This window comes from Canis lupus, chromosome 4 (genome assembly GCF_011100685.1).
Source record: "Canis lupus familiaris isolate Mischka breed German Shepherd chromosome 4, alternate assembly UU_Cfam_GSD_1.0, whole genome shotgun sequence".
Lineage (NCBI taxonomy): Eukaryota > Metazoa > Chordata > Mammalia > Carnivora > Canidae > Canis > Canis lupus.
In genome coordinates, this window is record NC_049225.1 from 50350332 (window position 1) to 50371276 (window position 20945).

At 35.3% G+C, this 20945-nt stretch overlaps 1 protein-coding gene across 5 annotated transcripts in view; it reads left to right on the top strand.

Moving 5' to 3' along the window:
* GABRB2 (gamma-aminobutyric acid type A receptor subunit beta2) overlaps positions 1–20945 on the top strand; it is a 243905-nt gene that overhangs the window by 115219 nt on the left and 107741 nt on the right. For all 5 annotated transcript variants that reach the window (XM_038534843.1, XM_038534842.1, XM_038534844.1 and 2 more), the window contains exon 6: positions 6199–6281. In XM_038534843.1, coding sequence (XP_038390771.1) covers positions 6199–6281 — 83 coding nt within the window. The remainder of the gene's footprint in view (positions 1–6198; positions 6282–20945) is intronic.

The window sequence follows — 20945 nt, forward strand, 5'->3', positions numbered from 1 at the left end:
ACAATTACAAAATATACAGGGTCACAGAACATGTAATGTATTTTCATAGGATTATAGAATTTCCAAGCTCATTTGGGATTTCAGAAATCGTCCAGTTACCCAGAGAAGCTAAATGATTTTATCAAGGTCAACTAGCTGGTTAGTTATAGCATGACAGTTAAATCTGTAGGCTCTGGAGTCAAACATCCTAGTTTAAATCCCAACTCCACCACTTACTCTGTGACTTTTGGAGAAAATCTCTCTACTTTTCTCTGCCTCCATTTTCTTATCTATAAAATGGGAATAATAGAACACTGATATTAAAGGAGATGATACATTTAAGCAATACTAGATGATGCCTGGAACTCAGTGAGTGATCAGTTGGTATGAAGCATGTTTATCACTAGCAAGAATGCCAGAGCTGAAGTCATTTAAGTCTTGTATCAATGCTCTACCTACTCAACAAAATGCAAGAGTATATCCCAAGAGGAACGTATGTGAGAAATTAGTTTCCCAACTAAAATGGTTGTGAGACACAAAATAATATCAAGTCTGCTTGGAGATACAGAAGCAAAATCTTTTAAAGTACCTTTTGGGGAAGTGACTCAGATGAGCTCTTTAGAATGAACATAGTTGGAGGTAAGGTATTTGATTTTCTTAAAAAAAATACAAAGATATTGCAAAATGAATTTTGTATGTGTGGAATGATCGGATGGTTATCTAGGAAAGGAAATAAAAGTAGAAATCCACAGTTACTTTCTTATCACCTCTGGTTGAAATCCTAACATGCTTCTCACCTGTTAAGGTACTTGTTTGACCACATATTGTAGTGCCTGAAGCCCATCTTGAGACGTCTGTTGTGTATCTGAATGGCGCTGTCAGTTAAGTGCCAGACCCTTGGTTTTAGCTAATCTCAGAATTGTGAGATGGGGCCCAGCTTCTGTATCCTCATTCAGCACAGAGTCTGCTTAAGATTCACTCTCTCTTTCCCTTTGCCCTTCTCCCCTTACTCTCTCTTTCTCAAATAAATAAATTTTTTAAAAAGTCTGTTGAAAGGACCAAAACATGTCACATTGATTTTGAGTTATCTCCTATTGGCTGAGAGACAAAGGCATTTATTATTACTTAATAACTATCTTTGATCCTATTCAATCTCAGAATGATATGGTGGCACCATTAAGTAAGTCTCAGGTAATGACACCATAAAATATTTGTTATGACTTTGGTGCAAAATGCTAGCAGAACTGTTGTATTTCCTGATTTTATAGGTGCCTTTAGTGACTGTTTTAGGGTATGTTACATATATAGTTTTCTTGCACTGTATCAGTATTTTATGATGCAAGTTATTTTTAGTTGACAAGGCCCAATGGCTAAGGAATAAAAAGTTTCTCAAAAGATCTTTTAGTCCAGTCAGAATATTGGCATTCCCCAAAGGTGGCTTTCATCCACATTATAGTATTCAGCCCCCGAAAAGGCACATTTCCACTTGCAAGTATAGAAAATTTGTGACATGTAAATGAGGTACATTCTTAAAGCATCATTGACTGTTTCCTGTGATTGAAGACAAAGTCATCTCTACATTTCACTGTAGTCTTAAAATTTAGTCAGGATACCTGCATAATAAGTTACTAGCTTCACTTCAAAGATTCCTACTACTAATGTTGAGTAATTTAAGGCCCATTATTGGTGTTTAACAGTATTCAGAAAGGCATGTTCATGAATACTCCATTAAGTATATTTGTTGTATTGACTTATTCCTATGGAAACTTAGCACTGCTATAAATCATAAAGTTCCAAAGAACAGATTTTTGATGTTGATCATTAAACTTTTTTGAATAAGATTCATTTCTGAGTAGCTTCTTCTATAATTCTTTGATTTTAGAATTTTTTAAATAAATTAAATGAGGTACTTAATATAGAGAATTGTTTCAAAATTCTCAGTTTGAGAATGCTTATGACCTTTGCTTTCTTTTTTCTTCTCTTTATTATTATTATTACTGTTTTAATCTTGGGTTAGTGATATGTGCCAGAGACCTGCCAAAGTGCTTGAGATACAAATAAGACAAAAACATATGTAGTTCCTGATCTTATAAATCATGTGGAAAAGATGCAGGCTTGTCACACATGTCTGTGCCTTGTTTTAAAATCTGCATACATAGATGGCATAATTTTTTGAATATTTATGTATTTGGTTGCTATTTACATCATATTTTATAGCTCTGCTTTGCTTTTAATATGGGTGTGTGAGTATTCTACACATATTTTCAAATACCAACCACTGGTCAAAATAGTTATCACTGTATCTGCTTATTAGCAGGTGTCATAACAAAAATCACAGAACATTTTACGAGGTAAAGATCTCTTCTTGCTTTTACCATCTCATAACCAATTAGGATGGCAAGTTTTTAATTCAAATGTTCAGGAGCATCCAAGTATTACAGGATCTAAGTGATTCACCCCAGCTTACTTGTTCTGGTCTATATGAACAGGACTCAAAAGGGATTATTTTGTCTATAGAGTTTCTGCTTTAACCCAATAGGAGACACAAATGCCTTGAAAACATTGACTAGAAAATATTTATATATGTATTTTTTTTGTTTTATGAAGTATATTATAGCATTAAAAAAGTAAAACATTGGTGTAAATACAAATGTTGATGTGAGAAAAACACTTTCATCTACTTTATTTTTTAAATATGGGTGGAAACTCATTTCATCTGCAATAGCATTAGTCTATTTTTCTTGTTCATAGCACTCATGTTTACAGCACTAGTTCACAGATGTTAGTTGCCATGAATATGTATCATCAGAAAGTGTGAACCACAACCTGTATAGTAGCTATTGCAGGCTTCATCTCACACAGTTGAGCATCTGTTTATGGTTCTTGTTTTTTTTAAAATTGTACGTGTGCCCTTGTACCTTTAATGTCCTTTGTGTTCAGTCTGTCATTTGAAGTTACTTTTTTCTAGTTTCTCAAGATGGATGATTTCTGCTATTTTATAGAAGTAACATGGGAGTTTTGGTATGCCCATCATATACCTAATTTTATTTTCTTTGAAAATTTATCTTCTACATAATACAGGTTTCTCCTATGTTAGTAGCAATTCAGGTTGTAACTACATGTTAAAACACAAAAAAAGAAGGAAGGAGGGAAAGAAGGAAGAAAAGAAGGACAGTAGACAGATGGACCAGCGAGAAATTCAGTCAAATATTGCATAGTCAAAATAGGTTGTCATTTTTAAGCCCTGAGTAAATAATTAATGTGAAATTTATTTTTTATATAATTTTTAGTATTTGTAAAACGTTATTTGACAAGTCCCATTGAAAGCAAAACAATCAGTTTGATGATAAGATAAACTCTAGTACTATATATACACAATGTTAATTAAATGGATTAACATTTGCTGTTAAAAATATGGGAAGAATCCCTAAAACTTAAGGCACATTAAAAGCTGAAGAAGAGAAATATTGAGATAAGATAATCCTCTAAATAAAAGATTTATAATCAGCAAAACCAACTGCTTGCCTCTTTATAATTCATGTTTTTATTTATCCAACAGATGTTTATTGATTGTCTTACAATAAATAGAACAAAGCCTGTACCCCTAATGGATTACATTTTATTGAGAGAAATAGTACTTTAAAGCATCTTTCTTCTTCTTTTTTTTTTTTTTAAGACTTTATTTATTTATTCATGAGAGAGAGAGAGAGTGTGAGAGAGAGAGGGACAGGCAGAGGGAGAAGCAGGCTCCACACTGGGAGCCTGACGTGGGACTTGATCCTGGGATGAAGGCGGTGCTAAACCGCTGAGCCACCCAGGCTGCCCCTGTTGTTTTTACTTCTTAATCATCTTCACCTATTTCACCCATCATCCTAATCCCTTCCCTTTGGCAATCACCAGTTTGTTTTCTATATTTATGAGTCTGTTTCTTTCTTTGTTGTTGTTGGCTTGTTCATTTGTTTATTATATTCCACATATAAGTGAAATCATATGGTATTTGTCTTTCTCCAGCTTATTTCACTTAGCATAATATCTGCTAGATCCATCCATGTTACCATGAATGACAAGATTTCATTCTTTTCTTATGGTTTAGTAATTGTTAAATCATTATGTTATACACTTGAATCTAAATTTTAAAAAGCAAAAAAAAAAAAAAAAGATAATTTCAGATTGTGATACTTGCCTGAAGGAAAATAAATAGGTTAAAATGGAACATCAGTTAAGGCAGCTACTTTGGGTGGGCTGCTTGGGTAAAGCCTCTCAGAGGAAGTGATTATTGAGCTGAAGGATCAGAAGAGAAGGACTTACGAAGATCGGGGAGAGACATGTTCTAGGCAGAAAGAACAAATGTGCAGACTGGAAGATAGTAAGGACTTGGCATGAGATAATATTGGGAAGGAAGAGGCAGATTATTCAGAGCACAGTAGGACACAACCAAGACTCTGGATTTTATTGGGAGAACCAAAAAAAATTTAAGCAGAGGAGTGATAAAATCTATATTTTTAAAAGATCTGACAGCTGTGTGGATAATGGATAGTAGGGGGGCAAATGGAAAGGCCAAGAGATTAATTTACTGTAATAATATGAGGTGAGGCAGTGGGGCCATAGATTTTGAAGGAGGCAGTGGAGATGAAAATGAGCCCAGGCAGAGTAGCTAACTCCTGGTGAAGAAAAGGAGGGAATTGGGGATGAACATCAGCCTTAGGACACTCACTTATTGCTAAAAAGAAAAACAGAAATTAACAGAGCACAAAACTTAATGAAGCAGTAATTAAACTAAAGAGGCATGAACTACTTACATTGAGTTAATCACTTATTTTCATCCTACAACTGAGGAGTGGGACTCCCACACCTAACTGAGGAATTTCATAAACTCAGTCTACTTAGATTACTTTTAAACTCTGCCCAACCTTCCAGTGAAAAATGTCTAGCTGGGGACTGTTTCTCTCAAGCTGGGACTGTATCTTATTTCTCTATTCCCAACTCAATTTCTTGTATAAGTTTTTTTTTAAGTAGATATAAAGGACCTGCTATATGTAGGTACTTTTTTATATTCCTTACATAAATTATTAATCTTTTCTTTAAATATTTATTTATTCATGAGAGACACAGAGAGAGAGGCAGAGATACAGGCAGAAGGAGCAGGCTCCATGCAAGGACCCCGAAGCGGAACTCGATCCTGGGACTCCAGGATCACACCTTGAGCCAAAAGCAGACACTCAACCGCTGAGCCACCCAGGAGTCCCAATTATTAATCTTTTTAGAAACCTTGTTATATTATTATGTTGTTGTTAATAATATCCCTTTCTTATAGATGAAGAAACTAAGGTTGGTGAAAAGATATTAACCATGTTGATGTCAGTTAGTTATACAGAATTAGAATTTTTACCTCTGTCTGTTGTATTCTAAAACTTGTGTTTTTCATGACTTTATGCTGCTATATTGATCAGAAAATATATATTAACAAACAACTTAGGACTATATGCTTTTTGACTCCTTTTAGTAGGTCTTTAATAAGAGATTAGTGAAAAATGAAGATAGAGAAATACAGACATTAAAGGGATATATTCATATCTCTGATAAAATAATAAAGGAACCAGGTATTTTAAATCAGTAACTGTGCCAGCCCATAGGAGGACACTAACAGGTCATGAAAATATCAGATTACTCAGCACAGAACAAATCAGGCAATAGATGAAAGGCTGATTGTGTGTTGTGTTAAAGCACTTGCAAAGTACTATACTATGCATAGAAATGTCAAAAATAATGAATCAAAACCAAGATTTAATGAAGATTAGATTTGAGGGAAGAGGAAACAAATATGAATGGAAGAGGAGCTATCTATGTTGATATTCTTAATCTCTTTGTGATGCTTGTAAAATAAAGAGCCCTGGGACCATCCCTCCCTACACCAAGACATTCTGGAGCATGGAAATGTCTGTTTAATAAACCCTCTCAGGTGATTTTGTTTAGTATAAGTAGGTAATGAACCACACTTGGGGAAAATACTGATTTAGTCCAGTCTTTTTTTATATAAATCAGCCTGAGGCTTATAAAGGAAAATGGTTATCTGAAGCTATAGCACCCTTTTTCACTAGAACTCTGGCTAAATCAGTCTTCTAGAGGCCCAGCTCTGCCCTCTTTGATACTTGGATTTAATTTTTTCAACTCCAGCCATGGACCAGCTAACAGCATATATTGTTGCTATTTCTCTTCTAGAATCACAACTACAGCTGCCTGCATGATGGACCTAAGACGGTACCCACTGGATGAACAAAATTGCACCTTGGAAATTGAAAGCTGTAAGTTTTTCTAAGAATGCAGCTAGACTGAACTCTGCTTTAAGATTATTCTGGCTCATGCCCAAACCACAGGTCCTGAAAATGTCCTGCTACTGCAGTAAATCTGGTAGAGGGAGATACAGTGTCTTTCCTCAGTGATGCTGCCAACCTCTTAGTCTCATCTCTAAATCCCTGGGAGACATGTATAAGAGAAGACATAATCTAGCAGTAAAAGGAAGACACTAAGAGCCTGGAAGGAGACCAAAGGCTATTCTAGGCATTTAAAGTATGGAAATGGTGCATAGAGCTACAACAGAAGGGAAAATAGGTGGTAATGCCAGGGTGACACAGGAAATCTCAGTTGTCTTTGCCTTTCACAAATGTTATCTCTTTGCAATTGCAAAATAAATGTGGCCTCTGGACCAGTTGAAACATTCAGAGTGTGGATTGGTGGGATGTTTTTTGTTTTGAGGGACGTTGTCAGTGTCTAAAATTTATTTTATATTCTTGCTGAAAGCCATACAATGACCAAGCATGGTATATATACGCATGTTTATTTTCTTTCTTGTGCTGACCTGTTTTGCAGTGTTCTTGCTTTTCTGGGCCACAGTTTCAGTGTCCTTCTTGATGACTCAATCACCTACCCTGTTGGGTGGGTGAAAACATTGACTTCATAACCTATCTCTATTTTGGAGGTCATGCACAGAGGTCATTTGAGATGGAATAGGATTTTGATCTTCTTTTCTTTGTCAGTTCTTTGCAATGTTTTCATACCTCATCCCACCAAACAATTGGAAGCTGCTGATTTTATATCCAGCATTCTAGATAATGAGTAACTTGACTGCTGTGCAGATAGGACACTCTCAGCTGTTACAAGGAACTCTAGCTGTGACAAGCATTGCAAATTTAAGTCACTACTCTGAGCAGAAATACAAGCCTGTATGGCACATTGCTGGTATTTTGCCCATTAAAAAAACATAGCTTCCAGGGATAATATTAAATTTACATGCATTTTTTTAAGAACTTGATTTTATACTTGTGTTATCAAATCATCATTTTCACGTTTGATCTTTTCAATAAAGAACTATTTACAGAAACTGGTCTATAGGATATTGATGATTATTTTTATGTAAATATTTTTGGGATAACTTTGCATTTTCATGACTTATGATACAATTTAAGTTTAGAATGTTCTCCAAAGTCCAAATTCTTTGGTTGTTTCAAATTGTTGGAGTAAGGTTTCTTTTAAAGTAGATTGTCATGTACTAATAATGAATTTTTATGGTAAGAGAACTCATGATGAAATTTGAGTGGAGGGATCCCTGGGTGGCGCAGCGGTTTGGCGCCTGCCTTTGGCCCAGGGCGCGATCCTGGAGACCCGGGATCGAATCCCACATCGGGCTCCCTGCATGGAGCCTGCTTCTCCCTCTGCCTATGTCTCTGCCTCTCAATCTCTCTCTGTGTGACTATCATGAATAAATAAATAAAATCTTTAAAAAAAAAAAAAAAAAAAAAAAGAAATTTGAGTGGAATTTTAAATAATCATAATTGTACACATAGTTAAAGCACTTGCGCTGATGTTATTTCATTTGAGCTGTTCACAACCCCCTCAGGTAAATAAACAAGGCCTTTCTATTTTAAAGAACTAATGCCTAAGGGCACAGGCAACACCCAGGTATTTAATCTAGTTAAATTATAATTCTGACATGAATATTTTAAAATTAACATGATAATTCTTCAGACTTTTAGAAAGTTTATATTTTAATAAAGGGGCTTCTACATCTCTTATTTCAAATCACAGTTACCCTGTTAAATGGGGTAGTTTTTTTCCCCTAACTTTACTGAGATGTAATTTGTATATAACATTGTGTAAGTTTAAGATGTACAATATGATGATATATATATATATATAGTGAAGTGATTGCCACAATAAGGTTAGTTAACACATCCATTACCTCACACAGTTACCTTGTGTGTGTGTGTTAAGAACTGATCTACTCCTATAGCAACTTTCAAGTATAAAATACAGAGTTGTTAACTATAGTCACCATTCTGTGGATACCCAGATCTTACTCATCTTCTAACTGAGCATTTGTAACCCTTTAACTACATTCAACCATCTCCCCATACCCTCAGCCCTGTCAACTACCAAGTCATTCTTTGTTTCTATGACTTCAGTATTAATTCTTAGATCCATATATAAATAAGACCATACACTATTGGTCTTTCTCTGTCTGATTTATTTCACTTAGTATAATTACCTTAAGTTCTGAGGGTCTTGGGTGGCTCAGTCGGTTGAGTAATCAACTCTTGGTTTCAGTTCAGGTCATGATCTCAGGGCTCTGAGAATGAGCCCTGCACTGGGCTCTGTGCTCTGCACAGAGTCTGCTTGAGATTCTCTCTCTCCTCCTTCTGTCCCTCTCCCCACTCACAATGTGGTCTCTTCAATCAATCAATCAATCAATCAGTCTTTAAAAGAATTCCCTTAAGTTATGTCTATGTTGTCACAAATGACAGGATTTCCTTTTTTTTAAGAAAAGATTTTATTTATTCATGAGAGACACAGAGAGAGAGAGAGGCAGAAACATAGGCAGAGGGAGAAGTAGGCTCCATGCAAGAGCTCATGTGGGACTCGATCCCAGGACTTCAGGATCACACCCTGGGCCAAAGGCATATGCTCAACTGCTGAGCCACTGGGCATCCCTGGATTTCCTTTTTTTAACTGAATATTCCATTGTATCACTTTTTTTTTTTTAACCTATTCATCCATCAGTGGACATTTAAGTTGTCTCTATGTCTTGGCTATTATAAGTGATTCTGCAACGAACGTAAAAAAGCGGGTATCTCTTCAAGATGGAGATTTCATTTGCTTCATACATTTACCCAGAAGTAGTAAATATGGGTGATATGATAGTTCTACTTTTAATTGTTTGAGAAATTTTCATACTTGTTTTCTATGTGGTCTGTACCAATTTACATCCGCACCATTAGTGCACAAGATTTTTTCTTCACATCCTCACTAGCACTTGTTCTCTTATCTTTTTGATAATAGCCATTCTAACAAGTGTGAAACAATATCTCATCATGATTTTGATTTACATTTCCCTGATACAGATTCTCTTCCAAGTATATACCAATTTTCCCAACACCATTTGCTGAAGAGGCTCTTTTTCCCATTGAGTATCCTTGGCTTCCTTGTCCAGTATGAGTTGACCATATATGCGAGAGTTTATATCTGAGCTTTTGATTCTGTTCATTGGTCTATGTGTCTCTTTTTATGCCAGTACTATACTGTTTTGATCACTATAGCTTTGCAGTATAGTTTGAAATCAGAAAGTATGATGCCTCCAGCTTTGTTATCTTGTTCAAGATTGCTTTAGCTATTCAAGGTCTTTTGTGGTTCCATACAAATTTTAAGATTGTTTTCTTAAATATAGTTTCTTAAATATATAGTATTTCTATAAAAACACATTGGAATTTAGATAGGGGATGCATTAAAACTATAGGTAGCTTTGGGTAATATAGACATGCTAATAATATTAATTCTTCTGATCTGTGAATATGGGCTATGTTTCCATTTATTTATGTCTTCACTTTCTTTCATCAATGTCTTATGCTTTTCATTGTGCAGATCTTTCACCTCCTTGGTTAAATTTATTCATAAGTATTTTGTTGTTTTTGATGCTATTGTAAATGGGTCTATTTTATTTTGTTTCTAGAAATATAAACATGTATAGAAATGGAACTGATTTTTGTATGTTTATTTTGTATCCTGCAACTTTACTAAATTTGTTTATTCTATTAATTTTTTGGCAGTCTTTGGGGTTTTCTACATATAAGATCATGTCATCTGCAAACAGAATAATTTTACTTCTTCTTTACCGATTTCGGTATCTTTTATTTCTTTTTTTTTTGCCTGATTTTTCTGGCTAGGAGTTTCAGTACCATGCTGAACAGGAGTGCTGGTGCTGAGAGTGGGTACTCTTATCTTGTTCCTGATCTTAGAGGAAACACTTTCAATCATTCACCATTGAGTATGATGTTAGTTATGGATTTATCATATATAGCCTTTATTATGTTGAGGTACAGTCCTTCTATACTAAATTTGTCAAGAGTTTCTATCATGAAAGGATGTTGGATTATGTCAGATGCTTTTTCTACATCTATTCAGATGATTTTTTCTTTCATTTTATTAATTTGATGTATAACATTTATTGATCTGCATCTGAACCATCCCTACATCCCAGGGACAAATCCCACTTGCTCATGGTGTATGATTTTTTTAGTGTGCTATTAAATTTGTTTTACTAGTATTTTGTTAAGAATTTTTGCATCTATATGTATCAAGGATATTAGCCTGTAAGTTTCTTGCAGTAGTCTTATCTAGCTTTGGTGTCAGGATAACACTGACTTTGTAAAATGAGTTTGAGAGCATTCCTTTCTCTTCAACATTTTTAAGAGTCTGAGAAGGATTGCCATTAATTTTCATTTAAATGTTTGGAAATAAATAAATATTTGATAAAATTCATCAGTGAAAACATATGGTTCTGGGCTTTTCTTTGTTGAGAAGTTATTGAGAACGGACGCAATTCTCCTTGTTACTTGTTACTTGGTCTGCTCGTATTTTCTAGTTCTTTATGAGTCCATCTTAATAGATTGTATGTTTCTAGGAATTTATTAATTTCTTCTAAGTTGTTTAATTTATTGGTATATGATTGTTCATGGTAGTCACTTGGATCCTTTGTATTTCTGTGGTATCAGTTGTAATGTCTCCTCTTTCATTTATAATTTTATTTATTTGAGTTCACCTCTTTTTCTTGGTTAGTCTAGCTAAAGATTTACCAATCTTTTTTTTAGAGAATGAATTCTGAATTTTAATTTTTCTTATGCTTTTTTCTTTTCATTGCTTTCCTATTTCATTTATTTCTGCTCCACTCTTTATTATTTCATTCTTTCTGCTAACTTTGGTCTCAGTTTGTTCTTCTTTTCTTAGTTCCTTGAGATATAATGTTAAGTTGTTTATCTGAGATCTTTCTTTTATCCCAATACATCTGTTTGTAACTATAAATTTTCAGAACTGCTTTTGCTGCATCCTATAGGTTTTGATATATTGTTTCTATTTCATGTCTTAAGATTTTTTTTGTTTCCCTTTTTATTTCCTTTTTTAACCATTGGTGGTTCAAGATTGTTTTATTTCCATGCATTTGTGCATTTCCCAGCTTTCTTACTGCTATTGATTTCTAGTTTCATACCTTTGTGGTCAGAAAAAGACCCTTGATATAATTTCTGTCTTCTTGAATTTTTTGAAACTTGTTTTGTGACCTAACATATTATCTATCCTAGAAAGTGTTCTGTGCAGGCTTGAGGAGAATGTATATCCTGTTTCTGTCGGATGGAATGTTCTGTATATCTCTTTGGTCCATTTGGTCTATAGTGTTCAAATCTTCTGTTTCTTTATTGATTATCTGTCTGGATAATCTAGCCATTGCTGAGAGTGGGTTATTAAAGTCCCCAACTATTATTGTATTCCTGTCTATCTCTTCTTTTAGTTCTGTTAGTAGTTTCTTTATATACCAGGATGCTCTAATGTTGCATGTTTATGATTGTTATATGTTTTTTATTAATTTACCCCTTTATAATCATAGAGTGACCTTCTTTATTTTTTGTGAGCATTTTTAACTAAAAGTTTATAGGTAGGTATTAATATTTATATGTCACATCTAAGGAAACAGATTCAAAGAGGTAAAGAGATTTGCCCAAGGTCATGCAGCCACTGAGTGGAATAATGGCTCTGTGCTGATGTGGTAATTGATAGCTGGCTTTTAAAGCCACTGATTTTATAGGGACCAGATTTATAGAAGATCCTAATTGTAGAAACCAAGAAAATATCTTATACTTACAAAAAATCAGAATTTATTCATATTTAACCAGACAAAAAAATCACTGTTATATGAATTAATATGAATGATAATGAAATATGGTATTATATTAATTATATATATATATATATGATATACAGGTCTTACTATTATAAGTAGGTAGTTAACTAATTAAGCTTATTGAAATGACTTTAGGATCCTATCTCTTAAAGAATTAGCTCTGAAGTTGATGTCTAACATTCAACCTTAACCATTTCCTTCTGTTAAGCAAACTCTAGGCATTCACTTCTTCTTCTCTCCCTCCTTCCCTCTTCTGCCTTTCTTCCCTACCTCTCTCAAATGCAAATGACCTTAATGGTGTCATTACTAAATCATTATTACCCTGTTTCTATTTTAGCAATTAGTATATTGGTTTAATGTCAGAGAAAATAATATAACTTGATTCTGAGTGAGGGAATAAGGATTGAGCTTATTGCAAAGCTATTTAATATGTTTCATCTAGAAATGAAAAATAGTGCAAAAGGGGCAAGGAGAGTATTATATATCTTTGAAATGGGAAAAGTTAGGGGGCTAATCTTGTAAATTCTGAGTGAGATTAGCTGTCCAATACCAATATGAGCTACATGGCCCCACTCTCCTCCTCAGAAAGGTAAGATAGTCTTATAAATTCTTAAACCCTATTTCCAGGTTCCCCACTTGGGGTATGTGAGCCACTTGTTTGAAAGAGAGTGTGGAATTCTCTCAACTAGATCCATTGACAGGCTGCTCACATTACAAAAACCCAAAAGTTTCTCTCTCTTTTTTTCCCCTCATTTGTTTGTGTGCTTTTATCTCAGCCCGTCTCTGGATGACTTGGACTGGTCAGCCTGTGTCTCAGAGAATAAAGTTAATGCTCTTTTTCTTAGTGCTGTTGTTTTTCAGCCAGTTCCAGCCTTGGCGTGATTCACCATCAATTAGAGAGTATATAACTTTCCCAGCAGCTCTTTCATAGATAACTTCACAGGGCTATGTCAAGTGTTCACTGGGATAGCCAGTAAGGCATCTCCTTTTAGGATCTAAGAAAAAAAAAAAAAGAAAAAAAAAATCCTAACTCTGCCTTCCTGACAGCATCAGAAACCAGTTGTTGCTGGCCTCTCGTGCTCATTGATTACCTACATTATGTCATAGAAGTCACCCAATTTAGCTGAGCTGACTCAGTTCCCTCATAGATAAAATGGGAATAATAATATATTCCATATCACGTTGTTTGAGGATTAAATGAACTAATAAAGATAAAGAATGTAGCAATTTGCCTGGTACATGTTAAGCATCTAAAAGCAGTAACTGGTAATTAATTATTATTGTTATTATCACACTGCTTTTATTACATTTAAAGATTCCTCACTGCCACAAATTTGACTTCATTATGAGATCTAGTAAATCCAGCCAAGGAGAGACCCAAAACACAGCATTGCCCTTCTCAACTTTTGTAGATCTTATTCCAGCTCTTGCTTTAACATTCTAAGTAAGTCTCATTATCTGTATGGCTGTCTACTTACTCATAGAATGTCTCAACCAGCTGTGCCTACAGTATAAAATGCAAATTAATTTCTTCTACTTCTGTCAAGTGGAAAAGAATTAATAGCTAGCTTCAAAATCCAAAGAGGGAGATTTAAAAGCTCTTTGACATCTGTACTTAGATGAAATGAAAGTGCAGCCCATTGTAAAATATAGTCCATTTGTGATTTTGCTAACATTTTAAACTGGCCAGAGAAGATAGTCATCACCTGATGACCATCTAAAGTCTGTGCAATCACTGTAGCAAAATGTGCCTATGAGTGAGTGAGAGTGTGTGTTGGCACAGGTCTCTCTTCTTTCTAGAGATGTTCACCATGCTAATTTATGAAAGGAAGAAATAGCAATGTGCCTATTGTTGTCTTATTGAATTTCAATTTGGATATTATATAAAATAACTTGCTGTTTGATTATTGATGGAGTAAAGGCTCTATTATCTTTTCAACAACTTTATTCAAAATAATCCTTATTAAACAGGTCAATATAGATTGATACATTTAAACAGATTAAGGTATTGAATCCATATCTAGTATGGTACAGGTTAATATATATTGAATATAGTTTATGCTATGCACTGGTCAATATTTTAGTAAATATTCATGCAAGATTTTTAAGAACTTAGAGGAAAAGGCATTGTGTTCTTCCACTCCTAAAGTGAAAATTGATGGCACCTTGGAGTGTCATTAGACTCAAAATAGCTATCACAGAGGAAGTGGTGATTGGATAGGATTCTGAGTTAATGTGTATAGTGAATAAGAGGACATTTATTGAATACTGGTAGTTTTCTGGTATCAATTTCTCAAGCTAATCAAACAAATCACTTAGTTTTTTCAAGCTCTGGTTTCTCATCTCTACAATATTACAATACTCTATAGGTAACAAGATAATCAAGACGGAGATCTTTGTGCTATGCTTGGTACTGGTATTTCCATAGCTAGTTATCTTTATACTATTATTATTATCATTATCAACTGCACCTGGAATACTGCACTCATGTAGAGTCACAACATGTTAAGAGGGATATTTAGCAGTCAGAATAAACAAAATATGAGTGATAGGTAAACCATGGAGTATGATAAATTAGCAGAATAAATGAGTGGGAAGAGGGGTGAATTTACTTTGAGGAACAGAAAACCAGGAAGAGAGAGTGGCAGTATTTGAATGGGATAGCTGTTTTCAAAACATTACAGCATTTCCTCTTAAAAGAGCAGACTACCTGCTCTAAGGGCAAAACTAGACTAATGATGAAAGATGCGAAAAGGCAATTTTGGATTGAAATATTTATATAAAAAAAGTTCATAGCAGTTACAGCTGGTGAAAATCTGGTAGGTTTATTGCTCTGTAAGACCATTTTCTGGAGGAAAGGGGATTCTTGCAATGAGCAAGTGATAGGATTATATGATTTCTACAGAGCTCTGGGTTAAAGGTTACTTGGCACCAGCAAAAATATGTAGGACTCCAGTTAAAGGACAAGTAAGCAAGGACTGGTTTCTGTGAAGATGCAGATCCCATATGCATATACATCTGGGAGCAGTGCTATTTAGGAAAAAATGAAAATCACATGCTAACTAAGGTTTTAAGTATATGCTATATGTGTTTTGCTGATGGTCTGTTGTTATTTAGCTAGTGATCTTTCTTTTCTCAGATTTTCCTCACAGGAATAACTCTTACCATTGTGTGAGAAGAATAAGACTTCCCCACACATACATTTTCCTAACTTTCTAAATAATTTAGAACCTTCTTGAGGGTTTTGATCTCATTAAGGCTTTAAGAATCATCGCAGCAGAAGACAATGTATGTGCACGTGTGTGTGTGTGTGTGTGTGTGTGTGTGTGGTAATATTAAATCATGAAGCTACCAAGTATTTTGGGTGATCCTAGAATTATTCACGTTAGAAAAAAATTTCTGTGACATTCCAGTGGGACTTAATCATAATTACTTATCTAGAGAAAATCAAAGAGCATTGCAAATGCTCTGTGGTGCTACTGCATACAAATTTAATTTGCATCACTGTTCCATTTTCCTATTTTCTTGAATTGTACCTAGCAGTGCGGAAGTGGAGGATTTGTCTTCCCTTCCTTGCTGTGTGATACTTTTTTGGAACACGATCACTGCTTAACAATTATTATTCCCTTTTGACAATAAGCAAGTGCCAGGATGTGTATTTAGAAACTCTGGCACCTCATAAAGATATTATTTATGATCTTGTGTATTTGGACTTTAGGACTTCCATCCTTTTAATTCTTCCATTATAAGAAAGTGAAGAAGTGACTTAAATATAAAGTGTACACTCTACTATTGAATAGGAAAATAATGATATTGAACTCTTTGCATCTAAAGTTTTTTGTTTCCCCCAAAGGTAAATCTTATTTTTTATTCATATTTAAAATTTTCTCTTTCTGTAGTCTCTATTTTCTCTTTCTAGAATTCCCAGAGACACCTTGAGTCCCACATTTATCTCCAGTGATTGAAATAAAATTTGTAGAATTTTATCTTCCAGATTACTAATATTTATTTTATTCTAAAGAAATTATTAGTAGCAAGTATACTATTTTTACCATCCTGTTTTCCGTTTTTTAAAGATTTAATTTTTTATTTATTCATGAGCGACACAAAGAGAGAGAGGCTAAGACACAGGCAAAGGGCGAAGCAGGCTCCATGCAGGGAGCCTGATGTGGGACTGGATCCTGGAACTCCGGGATCACACCCCAAATCAAGGGAAGATGCTCAACCGCTGAGCCACCCAGGCGTCCCCCTGTTTTCAATTTCTATGAACTCTTTCTTATCATTTGATTACTCATTTCGCATAGTTACTTGTTTTCTTATAGAATTTCCTTTTTATTTTAAGGATATCATTTTAAATTATTTTACAAGTTTTCTTCTGCTCTCTTCATCTTTCTATTTCCTTTTGTGATGATGTATGTTTACTTATTGTGATCCTTCTTTTTTATGCTGATGATTTTCCTTGTAAGTCTGCTAATCTTGGTAGTCAATTCATATTTGTAAATAAAGGGCTAGTTTGACCAACAAGTTCCTGATACAGGTGTTCTGAACTGATGTGGGTTTCCTTAGCACACTTATATAGCTGTTTTCTTAGCCTCTTCCCTGAATAAGGAGAATAGAGCCAGGGGGAGAATGGGGTATGCTGACCAAGACAGTCTTCCCCTTTAGGAGAGTGGACTAAGATTTTTCACAGGAAACCAAGGCTCATCTGAGGCTTAGCACGTAACATTATTTTACCCTTTCATTCCTAGGAGGATCTAATGGAACAACAACTATTTATTTTTCTCCATTTGTAGCAGTGCCCAGACTGGTCTGGGGCTCTGTTTAGATTCTCTCTTCAGCCCAATATCTAAACTAGGAACCCAGGCAGCCCCTTCTTGGTTCAAGGAGCCTATTTCTAGCATTATTTCAGGAGCAGTCACCACAGCTAGATGTAAAAGAAGCAAGAAGGCTGGTCTGGTGGTTGCATGGTGGCTCTTACTGCAAAATTCCTGCATCTGCAAATTCTCTGAGGCATATGTTCTCAACTTCGCAGTACATCAGATCCCCTGGGAAGTTTTTAAAAATCCAAATGAACAGGCCACTCCACAGACCTATTGAATCAGTCATTTTAAAAGCTCTGCAGGTGATGACAATGAACAAAGTTGGAAGAGAGTCCTCTAGGGCATAGTTCTCACACTTGAGTGAGCATGAGAATATCCTGGAGAGCTTGCTAAACACAAATTGCTGGGTCCCATTCTCTGGGGTTTCTGACTAAAGTGAGTCTGAAGTGAGGCTCAAGACTGCATTTTTCACATTTGCTGGTGATGCTAACACTGCAAGTATAAAGAAAACACTACTCTAGGGCTTTAGTGGGAAGATGGGCCCTTTCCTTTGCACTTCTCATGCAAAACTTGTTTCTTTGGTTTTCTCTGTCTAAATAACCACATCTACATTCTAACTTTTGTACATTTTTCAAAATTACTAGCCCATTGATGTAATACTTTACTATAATTTATAGTGCTATCATGGATTTTTGCCATTCTTTCTTCTTACCGTTATTTCTATAAGATTCTAGTAAGGCAGGAAAAGTAAATATGTCATCTTAAACTAGAATTTTCCTTTTTTCATACACATATTCAGTTTTTAACTACACATACAATTTTCAGCCTCATTTTAAAATTTTAATAGCATATCACAAATATCTTATTTTCTGAAATCCTCTCATAACTTCTCATGTCTGTCTAGTATTCCACATGTGGATGAATAAACCATAGTTTATTTAACCAGTTCCCAATTGTGGAACATATAATAATTCAACTATGTTGCTACTTTTAATAATGTTATAATTTGTGTATGATTGAAGCTATTTATCATTAAATACTATCATGATTATATGTATATGTATATGGCTCTTCTGTGCAATGTAATACGAAATGTTAAATTTAAATTGATTAAAATAAAAAAATAAAAATTCAGTTCCTCAGTTTCACTAGGCATATTTCCTGTGTTCAGTAGCCACAGGCGACCAGTTCCTGCCATATTGGACAGTGCAAGTTTCTAGAACATTTGCATCATTTGAATAAGTCTGAGTAACAATAATACAAATAAGTTCGTAGAAGTTGAAAAACTATATCATAGAAAATATAAAATTTAAAGTCTTTTGATATGGTTTTACATATAACCTGATTTCAAAAATACTTTCAAAAATGTAAAAGGAAGCCAAAGGGCATTAGAATTGAAGTGTATTTTCTTAATTGAAAAGGAAACCATTACTTTATTGTTCTTAAGTGGGCAAACTTAAAAGGAAGCAGAATTCATAGTGTTATCAAATTGGTATCTCCCAATCTCACAGGTGAAAATCTGCCTGTTTCGTTCCTTTCCCTTTAGCCACCATTAGGCTGTTTCTGACATGGTGTGAAAAGTGAAGCAGTTAATGAAGTGTGTATGTATATTTTAGTAAATGCTAGCCCAAAAGGTAGAATGTGGATAGACTGTATTATCCTGACAGTGATCAAGATTTCCACATGAATTAACAAGTAGCTTTGGAATCTAGAGTTCTAGATACAGAGAATTTGGGGAGGTATTTTTTGGCATAGTAGACTCAGCCCCTTATCAGATTATTGCCCTGTATACATCAACATAAATACTATGCCAAACCTAGGTAAAATAAACACAAAGCCTTCCACCCCTCACCTGTGTTAAGGTGACTTGGTAACTAAATGAGCCCAGAGCTTAAGAGGTGCTCACCCTTTGGACCATGTGGTAAGCACAGGTGTAAAGTTTAACATGTGTTGGCACAGGCTCAGCTTTCAACTCAAAGAACAGCAAGGAGCAATTACAAGAAGACTGATTCCCATTATGGTTCTTAAAGGGTGGAGTGTTTTCTTAAAGACTAAATGAGTTCCTCAGTCTCTCTGGACAGTGTTTGATGAGGCTCTGCTCAAAACTCTGCATTGTGTATATTTCCCTTTCTGAAGGTGATAGCCACTTTCTTTTATGTTTCTGATGCTCATTTCTCTCCCCTCCCCACCCCGTTTTGAAATTTCCCATTAAAACTAAAAATTCAGTTTAGGTGATCATTGTATATTACAATTTTTTCTATGGCAGATCTTGTGGGGGAAGGGTGGTGGGTGTCCAAACTTGTTACCTGGTTTTCCTTTAGGCTCAGGAAAGGAGCCAACAGTGCTCTCAGCAAGAATTGTCTCTTTTTGGCTGGGCTTCATTTTATATTTGATCCTAATTAAGTGAAATACCACATTTGTGGCTTTCTTAGCATTTTTAGTGAAAGCTGGAGAACACTTTATGAAACCTGATGGGAACATCCTAAGCCAGAGGCATAAATACACCCACAGACCTTCCCTGAAGCATTTCCTGAAGACTCATGTTGTTTTTGTTAGATAGTTGCAGCCCAATGAACTGTAACTCAGACTGACTTTTGTCAGATCCTGCATCTGACTCTCTGTGTTACACTAGAAGATATTTTCCTTTTAATAGACTTTCATTACTGTTGATTTGTTTTTACAAGTCCAATATCTTTCTCTTCAGGAGAGCTTCTAGAGTCTACCTTCTGTTCCTGCTTCCACCTCCATTGTAGCCAGTACCGTGATTATTATATTTATTGTTATGATCACCACCATCAATAATAGTAACTACCACTGATTAAATGTTTACTTTGTATGAGACATGATGCTGTGTATATACACACGATCTCACCTAAATACCTCATATGGCAGCTCCCCATATTATTTCTTCTTTACAAATGAGGATGTGGTGCCCTAGAGAAGTTGTATTAACTTAAAAAAGGACACACAGGTTAGCAGGTGAATGTCTAATTGAAGAAAACAAAATCCAGTGTAGCTAGTTTAAACAGAGACTTATTTGGCTTACCAGATGTTGATGAAGACTGAAGAAACAGACTCTAGGCTGAGCTTTTATTTTATTTTTTAAAAGATTTTTATTTATTTATTCATGAGAGACACAGAGAGGCAGAGACACGGGCAGAGGGAGAAGCAGGCCTCCTCTCAGGGAGCCTGATGCGGTACTCCATCCCTCGACCCAGGATCACGCCCTGAGCCGAAGGCAGATGCTCAACTGCTGAGCCACCCAGGTGCCCTTAGGCTGAGTGTTTATATATAATCCCTACAACCATAGCCTGTATTGGCAAGGCAATCACTGTTCCTGCCAGAGTATTAAGACTGCCTCCTGAACAAAAGGGCCACTATTCCAGTTGCTAGACCAAAACCACACTGCTTTTCAGGTAGTCCGTACTAATAAAAGAGGTGTTTTGTGCTGTACTCTCTCCACTCAAGTTCTGAATTCAGGTCTCCAGCTAGTGATCTGATTGGCAGAGCCTAGATCACATTTAGAACCACAGACAAAAGTGAGGAATGTCGTCAGGTAGGACTCATTATTGAGCAGAGTGTCAAGCTGAGATGTGAACCCAGGTCAGTCTGATTTTAGAGGCCATGTCTCTAACCAGTATATATATTATTTCTTTGTTTATATCCCTAGCATAAAATTAGCATGTTCCTGTTTGTATTATAATTTATTTCTAAGAATTCTATATTTGTTAAATTCTACCTGCTGAATTGTATGCTCTCAGCAGACTTTGTTATTTTCTCTGCCTGCTCATATCAGAACACTATATTTAAAGAATCCCCCTACTTTATGAAACAGAGTCCACCTTCCATAATAGAGGCTGAAAAGGCCTCACATTCATTCTCTCAGCCTTACGTGCAACTAGAAGGTAGGTGCAAGACGGAGGTGC